Below are 17168 nucleotides of genomic sequence, written 5' to 3'. Positions count from 1 at the left end.
TAGTCATAGCCAGATGGTGGAAAACTCGGAAGATTCAAGAGCGTGGGCACGAGAGCTGGTTAAGTCATTGCGCACATAAACGCAGCATCCAGCTTTGGATCGAAAATGAGGATAGAGAAAGTAGGAGGGAACAGAAAAGGGGCTACTGTCAGTTGCCTCAGACACCTGAGTTTCAGTGAGGAAAAGAAGATGAGGTTTAGAAGAGGAGAGGTGGTGTTCTACAGATTGAAAATTAGATCTTAGACCGCGAATGTTGCAGAAGTTAATGAAGAAAAAGTTGAGGGGGTGTCAAGACACTTAGGGTCGTCGACAGAAAGGCAGTCCGACCTGGGGACATTTATGGTCCCCTCCCCAGATGGGGACTCCGAGGCTGGTGTAGGAGTCGCCATGATGATTTTAAAATTTTTGAGTGAAGGGTGTGTGTGTTATTAAGTGCTTGTAGGTTTGTGTGGAGGAAGAGAGTTGTCTTTAGAGGGCAGGCTGTGACTGCCCCCTTGTGTTGTGAGACACAAAGGGAAACGTTCAGTGAGGTCATGGCTGGGTTTAATGATAAGTTCACAGCACCCCCTGAACAGTGCTTTAGAGTCTCACTGGGAGTAATTATCGTTTTGGCAGGTGTCTACTGCCTCCTCCTATAGTTGATGTTGAAGTATTCCTATTTGCATTTGAATACTTTGGAAAACATTTGTATTCTCTGAATAATTTGACAGATACATAATCCACTGTTTAGTATCAGAGATAATAGTCATTCCTTTCAATTTCTTTCTGGGTGGATGTGTGTAGTATAGGTTTACAGGCTGTGGCTGGGCTGTTCTCAAAACCTGACTGTTGATATTTACCCATGAATTACCATAGCATTGTCTAGGTTGAGACACACTTATTGTTGGATTTATTCTCTATTGTTCTATTCTTTCTTGGATGTTATACTTAATGTGCTCCAGTGTCTTACAGAGGTTACAATGAATTCACTGTCCATGCTTACTGTGTACTAGATAGTGTAAACAGTGTGATGATAACCATTACAGTTGCCACAACCTTAATGAACCTGACACCAGAGCGAATGTTTGAGTAGACTCAGTAGCACCTAGGCTGTAGTAAACAGAGGGTTTTATGTTCACCAAGTGCAGAGACAAATTGCAGCTTTATTTTGCTTCCTCACATGCTCTTAACATGCCCAAAATGAGCACAAGCAAAGAAAAACTTAGGGAGATAATAATTTTCTACAAAGCTGCCCATGACCGCCCATTTGTTGCAAATCAAACAGGAGTTAAGCTGTACAGAGTTAGCAGCTGGGAGTTGAGAAAGATTGGCAGAGACTATTCAGAATTTGCAAAGTATGGTTATGTTATAATGAAAGCAAATGTAATATGGATAGCTATGAGTGTATCACAGTGAATTAAGAAAGAATTTATCCCCTATGGTACAGGTGGAGGCACCAGGTGAAGATTACCTGGGAGTGGGTCTTGAGGGTGGCCGGGTGAAAGTTGTTTGGCACCTGGGTGGTGGCAGCCTGGGACATCTCCTTGTGAAAGGTGAGCTACAGACTGGGAGTGTCACTAATGTGTCCTTCATTAGTAAAAATGCTCATTCTTAAACAGATTATTGATTGATTTCTCTGCTTTAAAAATTCTTCCTCAGAGCCACATCCTAAGTCTTCCTTGGTCTACCATTTCATACTCTACCCTCTTGTGTTTAACATACTTTACCTCTGATGCTTCACAATCATAACATGGCAGTCAACAGAAGCTCACCACAGTGTGCCAGTGTGTACCTTTGACATATGTGATTTATCCTGAGATGAAAATATGTGTAAACACTATAGAAAATTAAATGTATTGCATGCATGACTACTGTATGGATACATCAGTGGATTTTCACTAGGTAAGCACACACACACACACACACACACACACACACACACACACACACACACACACACACACACACACACACACACACACACACACACACACACACACACACACACACACACACATATTAACAAGATAACAGGTGAAACTCTCAGCCTACTAAGAAACATAAAAGTTGCCTATGCTTATCTGGATATAGAAATGATGAGGAAAATAATCACCACAATGATACGTCCAAGATTAAAATACACAGTGGTAATTTGGTCACCACATGAAAAAAAGCACATAAGAAAGTTGGAAGGAATACAGAGAGTAGCAACAAAGATGATAACAGAATCGCAAGATTTGTCATATGAGGAATGACTTGCTAGAATGCAACTCCCAATCTTGGAAAAGAGACGAGAGAGAGGTGACTTGATTGCATTGTACAGATTGCTGAGTGGGATGGAAAAACTATATAGGAAACATCTCTTTATAATGAATGAAAGAGAAACAAGAGGACATGGAAGAAAACTAAAAGTAACCACTTGCAGAAGGGACGTAAAGAAGTTTAGCTTCCCTCATAGAAGCATAGAGGCATGGAATGGACTGGAAGAGGAAGTGGTGTGTGCTACAGATATTCATGACTTAAAGGAAAAGTTGGATAAAAACAGTTATGGAGATGGGACAGTATGAGCTTAGCTCCTCTCCTGTATGTCACAACTAGGTAAATACAACTAGGTAAATACACATACACACACACACACAGCTTGATTAATTTCTTTAAAATATAGTTGGGTGAGAACTCACACACTTAGATGCATGTGCAACTGGACAAATTTAAGTATGGAAACTGAACCACACAAGTATAACTCAGAACTTACACACTATAACTAGGTAAATACAAGTAAGGGAACTAGGTAAACACAGCTTCTTAACCACTAACACAATGAATATGTTCACTGCAGAAGCTGTGAGTGATGGTCAGTGGCATAGTCTGGTGGTTGTTCGCCATGGTATTGTTGTCACAACGTTCCTAGATGGCCATCCCCAAAAGGCTTCCTCATCTGGTACTTATACACAGCTTAACGACCCTCATGGACTTTTTTATATTGGTAAGTTTTTGCAGATAGAATCTGTTAACTTAGATTAAGTATTCTTATGAATGTCTTGCTGAATATGTACTGTTAGTATTTTGCAAGCTGTATATATACTCTAATATACAATGAAATCATATTTGATATTGCATTCAATAAGACAAAACCAAGTATGCCACATTTCTATAAATATTACAACAGGATCCCAAAGTGCTCATGAATCTGATTGATAAATGAGTGTGCATGTCATGCACTTCCAACTCCCTCTTAACCCACACCTGGTCCTTAGGTGAAAGTCCAGCAGAATCCTTGCCACACCTTAGCCACAGAGCAGTAGCTGTGACCAATGCCAACACACATGACATGCACCATTGAGTCATATTAACTCTGAGGACCTGACTTAGTATTATGAACTGCTTGATGTTTTGCTGTGGAATGGGAGAGCAATGGTGGTTTTGATGCACATGCTATCAACTTTTTTATTCAGTTGACTTAATTTGAAGCACTGAATAGATGCCACAAGTACATTTCAGTACACTCCTGCTGTGTTAAATGAAATATCAATGATGCTAGAAGAGGAAACATAAGTAGAAAGGGTGTGCAAATTATCAAGAAGCCATTGTAAGCATTACTGTCTCAGTTGTACAAAACTTTCTAAAAGTGATTTTTTTTTTTTTTGTTACAAGAGTTAAGAGTTAATGAGATGAAACGGCAAGATGTGTTTTGCAGTGCATGGGAGTGGTTACTACAATGTGGCTAGTTTGTGTGGTGGAAGGTGCTTTATCTTAGCCACTCCTTTTACAGGAATGTTAGCCTGGTATGTATTTATGTATGTATGTATGTGCATGTTATTACCTAATTGTATTTGTGTGTGTGTGTGTGTGTACACATACATATATGTATATATAGATAGGTATTTATTGACCACAAAATATCAATTACAAATATAACCCTCAGTGTGATCCATAGTAAGAAATCACAGCATTATAATACTGAAATGTAACAGTCAAGTATCATCTGGAAAGCATCAGACAAACTTATATCACCATGATGATGCCTGATACTGTGCTAACTAGTAAGACAAAATATTATTAGAACCATACCACAGACATTATGTTGACCATAGAGCACATAAATTAATACACAGATAAGGCAAACACACAAAACTGAAAAGCTAGATATTGCAAAAAGCTAACAAAACGAAGTTACTTAAAACGAACACATTAAAACCGTACCACACTGAGTACCATACCATAATACACAAATACACATACATAAACACAGTTAAAATAAACATATTAAAATCACAATAAAGATAATACATAAAATCATGAAATATGAATACATTAACACATAAAAAGCATAATACAGACAGTATATAAACTATAGTACAAACAAGTACAAGAAAACATACATACTAAAACAAAGCAGCCATACACATAAATTGTTATGGATGTGAACACTTTGTTGGGCATTTCCCACAAAGAAAAATAATTAATGATTATAATGATAATGATAATATAACAGTAATGATAATGCAGTTTCTCTGTAGTATCTCATATTTGTTCCAGGTGGCTTCCCTGGTGAAATACCTATAAAATATGGAAGTGAGGGACACTTCCAAAAACCTTTTGTGGGCTGCATGAGGGATGTGACAGTACACCAGAGCTCATACCCTATCAGGTTCTCTTCCCTATCTCAAGGACAAGATCTGCAGCCTTGCTCTTGAGGTTTGTGATTAATGTATAAAAAAACTTTAAAATAACTTATTTCAGTAATTGTAAACAAAAATATATCCCATGTTCAAAAGTATCAGATCTACAGGCTGGAAAGAATAAAAATACATACCTAAACACCTAAAGCCCTAATTCCCTTCAAAGTATACTCTTTGTGACTGTATGCATTTGTCCCAGCAGTCCTGCCATTGATGGAAGCATCTCTGAAAGGCTTCTTTTGAAATAACATACAAGTGTGATGTGTTCTGCATATTGTCTTCTCATGACTCGAATCAAATCCCTTTCATTGGCATTTTTAACTCAAGGAAGAGGCAAAAATCACAAAGAGCTATAATGAAAAAGTAAGGAACCTGTCAAACCACAGGAATATTGTTTTAGCTAAGAAAGTCTGAATCAAATGTGAAGAAAGGACAGATACATTGTCAAGATGTAGCTGCCAAGTTCCAGCTGCCTACAGCATCACAAAGATGATAGATAACTTCCAGATAATATTCTTTTTGTAATGCTCTGTCCTTGTGGTGTGCACTCATGATGCCTAACCCTGTGAGAGTAAAAAAAAATCAAGAGAGAGAGAGAGAGAGAGAGAGAGAGAGAGAGAGAGAGAGAGAGAGAGAGAGAGAGAGAGATGAGCAACATGATTTTCACATGCTTTGTGCTTGCTGTGGATTTTTCAGCCCTGGTGATACTGAGCATCTCTTTGTGATGACTACAACTTGGTTTCAAGATCATATCTGTAAACCCACAACTCATCACCAGTGATCACTGTATTCAGGAAGTTAGGGATGCTGCTTGTGCAATCCAGCATATCCTGTGTGACTTCCAGATGGAGTTGTTTTTACTCATCATTAGTAGCTTTGGCACAAATTTGGTAGACAGTATGAGTATATGGCTGAGTCCTCTGTTATGCACCAGACCAATGCTTATCCATACATGATTGGAAAATTCTCAGATGGTAATACAACAATTTTGCATGACTAAAGTTCAAACTTGATCAACAACCCTGTCATTTCTGCTCATTGCTAACCTAACCTAACAGAATGTGGTTTACTGTCCACTGATGTGCAGTCATCTTTTAAGTGGTTGTATCATTCCTTGATTTATATAATACACATGGCTTCTTTTCTAAAGTCTGTTCCATTTTTTTAATGGTTTCAGCTTGATTGTTACCAAGATTTTAACAAAATTTGATGCAATACTGCTGCTCAGTTTGTTCCACCATATCATAGAATTAAAAATCCAATGTTCATTAAGTATACTACCTCATTCATACAGTGACTACCAGTGATTGACACTATATGCAGGCAGGAAAAAAGTTTACACATGCGCATGAGTTGCCTTTATCTATCATACACCAGACATCAACCATGCTTTCTTTGTTCAAGCAGGAAAAAATTGAGGTTGGACACTTTTCAGCACATCCAGTATATATATATATATATATATATATATATATATATATATATATATATATATATATATATATATATATATATATATATATATATATATATATAATATTTAAAGCAAGAAAGACTGTCATACAAATTATCTTCAAAGCCACCCCTTCTTGTCTCAAAATTTGTGTTTTCTTTAAACACTTTGTGACTAGCACAGTGTGTTATTTTCCTCGAAGACATTTTTAACAGCATTTCTGCATTTGGGTTTCTTGTAATAGTTATGGCAGCATTCACTTGATACAGAGGAAGATGGTGTAAATGGCAGGTGCCTTTCTCTCAGCACTAATGATTACAGTTAAACATGACTGATCCATAATTCATCAAACAGATGATGGAACTACAAGGTCAGCGATTGGGTTGTTCTGATACAACACTACCACCACAGCTCTTCCAGTCACCACACCTGTCACTGGCATGTGCTCCTCATCAGGAGAATGATCATGCAGCCCCCACACCACAGCAATGCTGTTACATGTAAGATTTTTTTTATTAATGAGGAAATAACAGAAAAATACTCATTATTGATTGTTTTTTAACATTTGCCGCATATTACCTATGTGATTAATGTTAATAGGCGTATCATCATCGTATTAACTACATACTAGGGTGAGATCTCCTTAAAAAGTAGGTAAGAAGTTAAACAGTCCCAAAGATCACCATTTTTAGTCACCTCTTTTGATGCACAAGAAATATAGTAACATTAATTTTCAACCTAGTCATGGATTGTATCATCAGGCTGCTGTCCCTGCAAAGGGGATAGCCTGGATAGTGGCCTCACTTAACACAATCCCCATCCTGCAGCACACATACACACATCCATCCATCCACCCATTCCTACACATGCCCAGTTCTGTGCAGGCTTGCTTGCAGGCAAGCAAGGGATTTTGCAGGCACATGGTGGGTGCAGTTTGAACTCTGAGAATATGTGTGAGTTTGGGCTAGTGCAGATCAGCATGTTGAGTTGGGCAATACAGGACACCTGCCATTCATGAGATACAAAGGTAAGGCTGTGAAGTTATTGGAAGTAGCAGGTCAACAGAGGAGAGATAAGAATAGACACATACAGCAGACTTTGAGTAATGCAAGACAGCAAAAAATCACTTCCAGTTTGGGTCATGTTTTGTGACAGCCTCCTGTAACCTCCACCTAATGACACACCACGCAGTGTAGTGGTCAGCACGCTTGGCTGATAACTGAGAAGACCCAGGTTCAAGTTCCAGGTGTGGCGAGGCAAATGGGCAAGCCTCTTAATGTGTAACGCCCTGTTCACCTTGCATCAAGTAGGTACAGGATGTAACCCAAGGGGTTGTGACCTCACTGTGCCAGTGTGTGGTGTGTGAGTGGTCTCAGTCCTACCCAAAGAGTGGACTGTACGAGTTCTGAGCTCTTTCTGTAGAGGAACGGCCAGCAGCAGACGACCATAGATGAATGACACTGAACTTTCCCTTTGCAGATGATCCCATGGTCTGGCATAGTTGAGCTGCAACACACTATCACTTGATATTATTATATGATACTTACTGATGTTGGAGAGAAGCTAGAATAGGTCTCATGTATATTGGCACCCACTGGCCCTCTAAAGATAAATTAACATTTAAGAATGGAGGCCTGGAAATCCCTTCTATAGCAACCAAAGCAAAAAATCAAGGCATCTTGCATGTACAGGATAAGGCATACTTGTACATGTAAAAGAGTTAACAAACACCAGTGTATCTTAAGAAGACCAATAGGAAGGATGAGATTTTAGAATCTGTTCATAATTCCCTCAATATAATGAATACCATAAATAATTAATTTAAATCAGCCAGGAAGCCATATTTAACCATTGTCTCTGAAAATTATTTTGAAATTATTAAAATAAGGACTTTTCCACCTTTTCATCTGTTAAAATACAATGTAAACAACACAAAAAAAAAATCTTGCATAATTATCTTTTATAGCTGAAGACATGATAAAAGTTTAGAATAAAAAAGAACTGACAAATAGAAGGTTCTGTGATTGTGTTGTTTTTCACTTAAATCTATGAATAAGGATAATATTCTGGAAAGCATTTTAAAAACCTATATATGTTACAGTCAATACCTGAATCCAGACAATTTGTAAAGTGACTTATTTTTTCAGGCAATTTGTGAACTGCCTGGTTAGGTTAGGTTAGGTTAGGTTAGGTTAGGTTAGGTTATAACCTAACCTAACCTAACCTAACCTAACCTAACCTAACCTAACCTAACCTAACCTAACCAGGCAGTTCACAAATTGCCTGAAAAAATAAGTCACTTTACAAATTGTCTGGATTCAGGTATTGACTGTAACATATACAGTATGTTATAGGGACTGCCAGAGTGGAGAAATATGTATTGTTAGGTATGCTTCCCTTGAATGGGCATTGACCCTCCAGTCTTCAGGCTTTGTGCACTTGTTGTTCATGCATACATGTTTTGATGTTCTGCAAGACAGTGGGAGATCTCATACATCAAAAAAAATAAAAACGTGCATGCACTAATTTTGCTCCATACACTGGTTCTTTTTGGTTCTTTTTTAATCAGTGAGTGAGTAGAATCTGGTAAATTCCTTCCAATATTCCAATATTATAAATGTTATAAATTACAATCACTTATTCTTTCTCTTTGCAGTGGGTGTGACATCCCTTTGTGGTAGTAATCATCAAATTCTACAAATCTTGAAAAAACAAAGGCAAGTATATGATAAAATTATAGTTATGATATTGTAATTAAATATCAGAATGCTTGTAATAGATTTCAGAGGTTTAGGCTGATGCCATCACTATTGAAATGCTTGTAATAGATTCCAGATTTGGGAGAGGTCTAGGCAGGCCCCATGCTAAGAAGTTATTAGTCAAGTGCCATAATTTTGATGTTCAATCAGATGGACCTACATAATCATGATTTTATGAAGCATGTAATGTTTCATAATGCAGGAGAGTGGAAGGCATCAATGGTGTGTTGAGACTTCCAGTAAAATATTAAAGTACATACAGCTTTACTGAGTGTTGTCACACTTACTGGTAAGTTAATATAACATTCTGCATTACAGAAACCCTTTCAGGATAATTTATATCTTATTAAAACTGAATTATTGTTGTAATTATCATTACAGGACTCTATTTGATTTATAAGATAAGAAATATGGTTGTCAGTAATACTTTAATAAGGATATATTTCTGAAGCTTTGTTGAAACTTTGACAAGAAATTTTTCCTTTCATTCAGTTTTAGCCACGAAGATTGCCAGGTTGTTCACAGTATATTTTAAAAAGAATGCTGTAATTTTTCAGGAAAAGCCCAAAGTAGGTGATGTTATTGAAAATAAATAAGACAGTGATACAAACAGTAATTTGGCAATGATATCATCAAATGCTGTCAAGACATGACATGATATTATTATACAATATATTAATATATAATTCCTATACTATATATTCAGCAAGTTTTAATGAACCATATAAGCAAGGATAAATGTCTTCTAGAAATCTCATCTCTGAGCACATTCAGTTAAGCTACAATTTGACATTCATAATTATATTTCTAAAATTATTTTTAGAATTATATTTTAAATATACAACAGTATATTGTAATATGATGTATTTTATAATATCTGAATAAAGTACTTAGTTCAATGAATGCACACACACACACACACACACACACACACACACACACACACACACACACACACACACACACACACACACACACACACACACACACACACACACACACACACACACACACACACACAATGAAATGCATCACTGCAGTCACCAGTGAATGCCTCTGAAGCAGAAAGTTGCAAGGAGTCATCATCAGACAAAATCTGACAACTATGAGAATATTTTGATAGCTGATAGTACACACATGTTTACTACTGGTTTATCAGCCCTTGTAGTTCCTAATCGCAATCAGATCAATCATATTGCTGAACCAGCTGTCATATAGCAATATAACACCTCTAGGCCTGTGTCACATCAGAAACAGTCACAGACCATAATTAACTATAAGAACTTAATATGCATGGCCATTTTTCCAATTGGATATGCTATTCATACATACAACTTAAAGAATTTCTGCTGAGGAACCAATGTTGTACATGCATACAACATTATAATACTAGGGTGCATGGGATGTTTTGAAACTTAGTTTTGTAGGTTTACATGCACATATTGTGGAACATGGCATCTGTGCTGTGATGTCATGCCATCCTGTATGATGACAATGCTTGAACATGTTAGTTCTGTATTGTTATGGGGTTGGTCATCTGCACAGTGCAATGCTGGGCTTATGGCAGAAAGGTTGCAAGCTCAATCCTGGTCATAGTAGCTTCTCAGTGAGGGATCTGTAGTGCTCTTTTGTATCCTTAGTAGAGCTATATGGTCTTAGCAATCTAGCTTGGGAGATTCTTTAATCATTTTCATGTATTGCTCTGATACATTCTTTATCAATTTTTACATATATATTTTTATCTATTTCAAATTGGGCATTTGCAATGGTCTGGAAAAACTGCCAGATTCACCAGTTGACTTAATTTTATGCAAAAAAAATCAGTACGGTGGAAAAATCTTTGTCATTTGTGTTATCAAGCCAACTAATTAACTATTATTTTAGCCAACCTCATTAACTAGAGAGCAAAAAAATATAACAAAACAAGCTAAATATTGTGCACACTGTCTTGGGGCAGGGATGTATCATCACCTTGGGATGAATGCTATTTTTTCATCTCTATATAAGTTTACTTTACCCATTTAAGTTATACAAATAACATAAAACTTTACAAATCCTGGGATATATGAAATAAACAAAAAAAAATTTTGATGTAAAATTTCAGCAGGACACTGGTGAAGATTGTCTGTTGATGTTGAGTCTCCCAATGTCTTCTCAGTCAGAGCTGTTTTTTGTCTGTTTACATCGTGTCTCCCATCATCTTCTCTGAGTTACGGATTTCTTCTTTGGAAATAGAAACCCATCCTTTCACACCTTTGTTCTTCTTTCATGATATGTTTATGCAAGCAACCACAGCACATGTATAGACCAAGGTTTTACAACAGCACTGCAAACTCATATCTCTGGTGTTTTGGAGAAGTCATTGTGTTTGATATCAGCTGGTTCTTCCATCTTGGTATGGTTTTGGCACAGTATCCCTGCAGCACAAATAATACTTACTCAGTTTTTTTCAGGATTTGCTAAATAAAACATTATTTCCTGTAGAAACCAATAGAAAAAAATGTTTGAAACTAAATATGTAATAGGAGACTAGAATAAATGTGAAAACACTGAGAGCCTAGTTGCGAATATTTAGGTCCCTGTTCTGCTGAGTGTGCATCACTAGATCTCGTGGATACTGTTACCATAAACACTTAGGATTAATGTTTTGTAGCATATAGGTACAGTATATCAAAATTATCACCAGATTCTATTTTATAATGTGCATTTCCAGAGATTTGTGGGAGCACATACTGAGTCTTAGATTAAAACAGCAGGTGATCACCATTAACTCAGACTATTGTGAATGCCCCATTTGAATATATGTAGAAAATTAAAGCTGCTGGCACATCAGCCTTATGAGCTGGGAATACCATTACATCATACCCTTTCTGGTCTGACCCACTTGAATGTTACTGCTTACAATTATTTTCTTATCACTACAGCATCCTCTGACATGGACTGATTATGATGATGCCCTGAAGAGCAAGTCAGAGGGCTTTGATAGTACACAGACATTACTTTTTAAGTGACAATGATGAGGTATAACTGCCTGAATCATAAATAATTAACACCCCAGATATTGAGTGGTGCAGATGGTGAAACTACTCTTGGAGGGAAAGTGAAAGACACTCCAAAGAGGAGTTAGATTTTATTTAGAAAGCCATTCACCAATATGTTTTGAGAAAGATGAGTGGAGGATTTGGCAGAATCTTCTACCACCAGATGTTTCACACCATGAAGCAGATTACATGCCTTTTATTGCCATATCTTTCCTTCCTTCATTTGAGAAGCTGTGTGCTAAACTATCAACAGTTTACACAGTTTATCTACCTATCTATCTCCTCTCCAGGAGTGTCCCCAAAGAAGGTGGTTATGGCAGATGAGCCTCTGCATTTCAATACCCAAACATTCCCTTCTTGTTTAAGTGTTTGTTTTTCACTAACATCTCTTTCATACATATACTCCTTTATCCTTTCCTTTCATTTTCATTTTCACTCACATACACTTTATTTACAAATTCTTCACCCTTCATCCTCTCAGCATGGCCACATCATCTCAATATCTTCCTTCCCACCTACTCCAGTACTCCACAAATTACAACACACACAGGTCCTCATACATATTTTCATTGATCTTGCTTTCTCGTTTGTTACTTCACATGCCTCTCTCAGATAACTATTTCTGTAGCATACCCTTAATTGCTGTGCCTTATTTTATTTCCAGGTTTCTGATCTACACATCATCGTTGGCAGAAGAGCACTATTCCTTAAATAAACCACAACTCACTTTTCTAGACATGACTCTTGCTAGTGATCGTGTAATATGCCTGCCTTTCATAACCTTCCTACAGCCAGCACACTCATCTTATAAGGTATCCAAAAGTCATGCATCCCCACTTCTTTCCTCTTAAGAATTATTGCCTTACTTTTCCCAATATTCACCTTCAGTTTCTACTTCATACATATCCTATGGAACTGATCCACCACTCTCTGAAGTTACCTTTCACTCTTCTAGTAAGACATCAACCACTGCTGCCCATTCCACTCCATTTTATTTCAGTCCTCCACCAACATTTCCTACTTAACTTTCATCGTTATCATACAGCCATCCCTAGAAATATTAAACAACCATTGAAACATCTCTCATCTCTGTCTCACTCCTGTTGCAGCAAAACTCTCTCCAAAGGAGGTCTTAATACCTTCCAACAACTGCCCTCCTATACCACAAATTTTAAGAACATATCAAAGGGTTCCCCTGTATGTAAATGTACAATAATAGTCTTCCTCCTTTCACCTGATAATTTTTATCTCTATGTCAGTGTACACAATACAGGGATCCAATCTGCCACTTCAGTAAAACCTCCATAACTCAGCATAACAGGGACTCAGCCTTTACCAACTTATCAAAATTCTGATTTATGTGAAATATCACTTAAAACCTTTGGAAACCTTTCCTGCAGGCTCAGGATCTTTAGTTTCATCCCTCTAGACTATAGCCTTTCTTCCCTTTGCACCTTGCTTTGAGGACATGACATTGAAAAGGGCTGCTGGTTCTGGTTCAGGTTGGAACTTGGGAGGCTTAGCCTTTGCAATGGCACCTCCCTAATGCATTCTTCTTTACAGTTTATTTTTGTAGTCTGATCTGTTCTCTTGTTTCTCCCAAATATCACTAAATTTTCCTTCTACTTTTTTCTCTTTTCCTCCAAAAAACTGTACAATATTTCTTATGTTGTTTCATTGTAACTGTTGGCAAAAATAAGCTCACCAATAATCCAACCTTCATTTCCTGTTTATGGTCTACTCGTATGTTATTTATTCACCTTTCCCCTCAGGTCCTCCTCTCTTCCCTTATCCTCTCTTCTCAGCAGCCACATGTATCATGCAACATCTGTAGCAGTTTGGTTTAAGAGAAAGAGAATGGACTGATCACAAGGATATAGGAAGAGAGGAAGACCAGAAGACACAAGTAGGTAAATTACAAAGACTGTGTATAGAAAATGAAGTTCAAATTACTGGTGATCTTTTTGATAACAGTAACATTGAGACAACAAAAATGCTATACAGTCTTTGGAAGTAAAGTGAGAAGTACAAAGAAAATTCAGGGATGTTTGTGAGAAATAAAAGCAGATCAGGCCACACACACACACACACACACACACACACACACACACACACACACACACACACACACACACACACACACACACACCTGATAACAATGTTCAAATTAGTAAACGGCATGGAGAAGATAGACAGAGATGACCTAGTTGTAAAAGTGGAGGAAGGAGATAGACGTACAAGGGGACATATGAAGAAATTAAAGAAGAGTCATTGTTTGGGAGATATTAAGAAATACAGCTTTCCGCATCGAACGGTTGAAATATGGAATAACTTAAAAGAAGAGGTGGTTGCAGCAAAGAGTGTGCACATGTTTAAAGAGAGATTGGACAAATTCGGGTATGGAGACAGGACTAATTGAGCTTTGGCTTGGACCCTGTACTATACAACTAGGTAAATACACACACACACACACACACACACACACACACACACAAAGTAAGCAAGACTGCATCAGGAGGTGTCATTGCAAGGGTTAAACCTCCCAGTCTTTAACTAGAACCAGAATGCTTCCAGATCAGGCCTTCATAATGACAGTTCTTGTAGGGGAATAAATCACAACACCTCACTGCTACTACTATTACAGTACTTGTATTTGTTAAACTCTTCACTTTCTCCCTCTACTCTCACAGTTCTCAGATGAGGATGAAAGTTGAAATTAAGCAGGTAAGTGCCATAGGGGAAAATTTGCAGATATATAGGTAGCAGTCTAACTCTTCACCTCTTCAGTGAATCCATTTCTCATAGATTAGTTTAGAAAATAAATCTTTAGGTACACATAAGTCTTTTTTACAATTACTCCAAATATCTCATATATTTATTAACACAAATGTGCCAGCAGAGTTCACCACAGACAGCACTTGTTTCCATGGTGAAGATAATTTCTGAAATAGTCATTTTCTGCTCCATTGCTTTTATGTGTATTATATAAAACTTTGTGAAATAGCGCAACTCCTTTAGAATTAATAGCTTGCTCTTACTGGTAACTAGAGGAATGTTATCAATCAGCCCCTGAGTCCGGCACTTGCTGGAATTTCAGATCGTCTCCAAATCTTTGTCAAAATATTCTCTAGAGTAAAGGAGGTGCTGAGTGCTGAACCATGGGTTGCCAATAAATGTGTGGTGTACCTGTATTACAATACAGTTCAGAGACTTGTTTATGGAATTTGTTTTGCATTATACATTTTTTGATGCAAATTTTTTGTCAAAATGTATTAGTACTTCTTAGAGGAGGGATGGTAAAAAATAATTTTATACAAAAAAATTTGTGTTAATCAAAAATTTCGCTTAATTTTTAAGTGACTGTGATAACTTCTGAAACTTAAGAAGTAATATAGATATGGTGGTGGCTGAAACCTGGCTTGTGTGCTGAAGAAAAAAAATGTGTACAATGTAGACATAGTACACTGAAATGCGTAATGCATTTTAATGCAAGCTCACTTGTCAGTAACATATAGCCAAGAAGACCTGTGTTCAGCCACAATATTTTCATAAAACTATGGTAAACCATTATAGATGTTGATTTTTCTTAATTGTATAGATTTAAGTTGAGGTTGATTAAATGCTTGGGGATATTAATTTGTTGTTTTATAAAAAAAAAATATATAATTATCTTTGATAGATTATAGAAATAAGATTCCTTCTGCCAACAAAGTTAACTGTCACTGCCAAGTCTTGTTCCAAGTTTTGATGGTGCAAGGGTACTGAAGCCTTACCCTACTGGGGAAAATCCTTAAAAGGCTTGTGGCTATGGATCTATATGCCTCTGTGCCCATCAGGAATTCATTCCTCATTTATTATATTTTAATTTAAGTTCTTGCTGGCAGGCAGTCTCTTTCTTATGTCTGTAGTGAACTGGATGTAGTTTCCTAATGAGATGTGCAGCTTTTCACATAGTTGTAACATCAGTGTCCTCACAGTCATATTAGAGGAAATACTTTTTAAATTTTGATTATATTTTACATTTTTCATGAATTTCCAGTTGGATGATCCTGCTAATGAACCCACAGATTAGCAGTAGTTTGACAATACTTGGATACATCAAAATCACTAACTAGCCATTGGTTCTCTTTCTCTCTATGGCTTCCAGCCTCATTAAACAAAGAGAACATTAAATGTAAGAGGATGTCTGTGGAGGAGCAATGAAGAATGGTTGTGTATGGGCTGAATGAAGACCATTTGTCAATGCTTAGGCATCATGTAAATTCAAAGGTCTTTGTAGGTTTATCCATATTTGTCCTGATCAACACATCTTATCAGGAAAGGGAAATCTCATGGTGTAACAAGAGTAAACCAGTTTAGTTGTCAGGCCTTGATGGGAGACATCTGCATGTTTGTACACCTGACACATGTGTATTGAGTGTTTATCCTCTCTGCCCCACAGGCCCAGGGACAAAGTTGGTTGTAGATTTAGCCCTAGGGAATGAGTATATGTTTGTACATGTGAATCAAGATGCTTGTGTATGAATGTGTGGATGTTATCAGGTGCAACTTACCTTAGCTCCCTCCTTCTGCAGGAATGTCAGCCTGGTATATAGTTTGATAGAAATAAATTATGATTATAAGGTGGGACTATAAGACTGTGTACAATGCAGATATCAGACAAATTTAGCAAGGCATCCTAAATGATGTATAATTATTTATTATAATAATTTTCATTGTTGAAATAACTATTTAACATTGTTTTTACACTGTCAACTACATAGAGGATGTGTCACATATAACAAGGATCATGTACATGTGTGTGTACTTTATCCACAGAAGAAATCTACTTGCAAGGAAAATCTTCACATAACTAATGTGAATTTATCTTGAGTGCCCACCACATGTTGAACTGTGTGTGACATCACAAGGCATGAACTGACCTTCCTCATGGTTTCATTCATGGATGGAAAGTTAGGATTCATTCTAGAACCATCAGACCTGTCATGTTTGAGAAGTTTGTTGGTCATAGGATAGGCCTTTTTCCTTTATTCCACTCTGTCTAATCAGGAGTAATACCAGAGAGACAAGCTTCTGCTTTTGAGATCACATGGTCCTGGATGTAACACCAAAAGCCAGAGCCACACACATCACAGACACTTCTTGTCCCAGCTCAGCCAAGGATCAAGGCATCGTTTTTCTTTCCAATATACTCTGGTTATGGCCTGAAGTAGAAATGTTGACCTCCAATAAAAAGACTAAATAAAAAGGTAGA

General features: G+C 37.1%; 1 protein-coding gene across 10 annotated transcripts in view; it reads left to right on the top strand.

Annotated features, from left to right (window-relative positions):
* The window catches only part of LOC135102267 (protein eyes shut-like), an 80664-nt gene extending 66601 nt beyond the window's left edge, over positions 1-14063 (top strand). For 9 of the 10 annotated variants that reach the window (XM_064007217.1, XM_064007227.1, XM_064007267.1 and 6 more), the window contains 5 exons: positions 1427-1532; positions 2819-2965; positions 4519-4677; positions 6469-6614; positions 8771-14063. In XM_064007217.1, the coding sequence (XP_063863287.1) occupies positions 1427-1532; positions 2819-2965; positions 4519-4676 (411 nt within the window). In that variant the 3' untranslated portion in view covers position 4677; positions 6469-6614; positions 8771-14063. Of the gene's footprint in view, positions 1-1426; positions 1533-2818; positions 2966-3633; positions 3765-4518; positions 4678-6468; positions 6615-8770 lie in introns of those variants that run through there. The other variant, XM_064007234.1, reaches the window with a different exon arrangement.
* Positions 14064-17168: the final 3105 nt, after the last annotated feature.

The sequence above is a fragment of the Scylla paramamosain genome, chromosome 1 (assembly GCF_035594125.1).
Source record: "Scylla paramamosain isolate STU-SP2022 chromosome 1, ASM3559412v1, whole genome shotgun sequence".
Lineage (NCBI taxonomy): Eukaryota > Metazoa > Arthropoda > Malacostraca > Decapoda > Portunidae > Scylla > Scylla paramamosain.
This window is presented reverse-complemented; position numbering and strand designations above follow the sequence as displayed.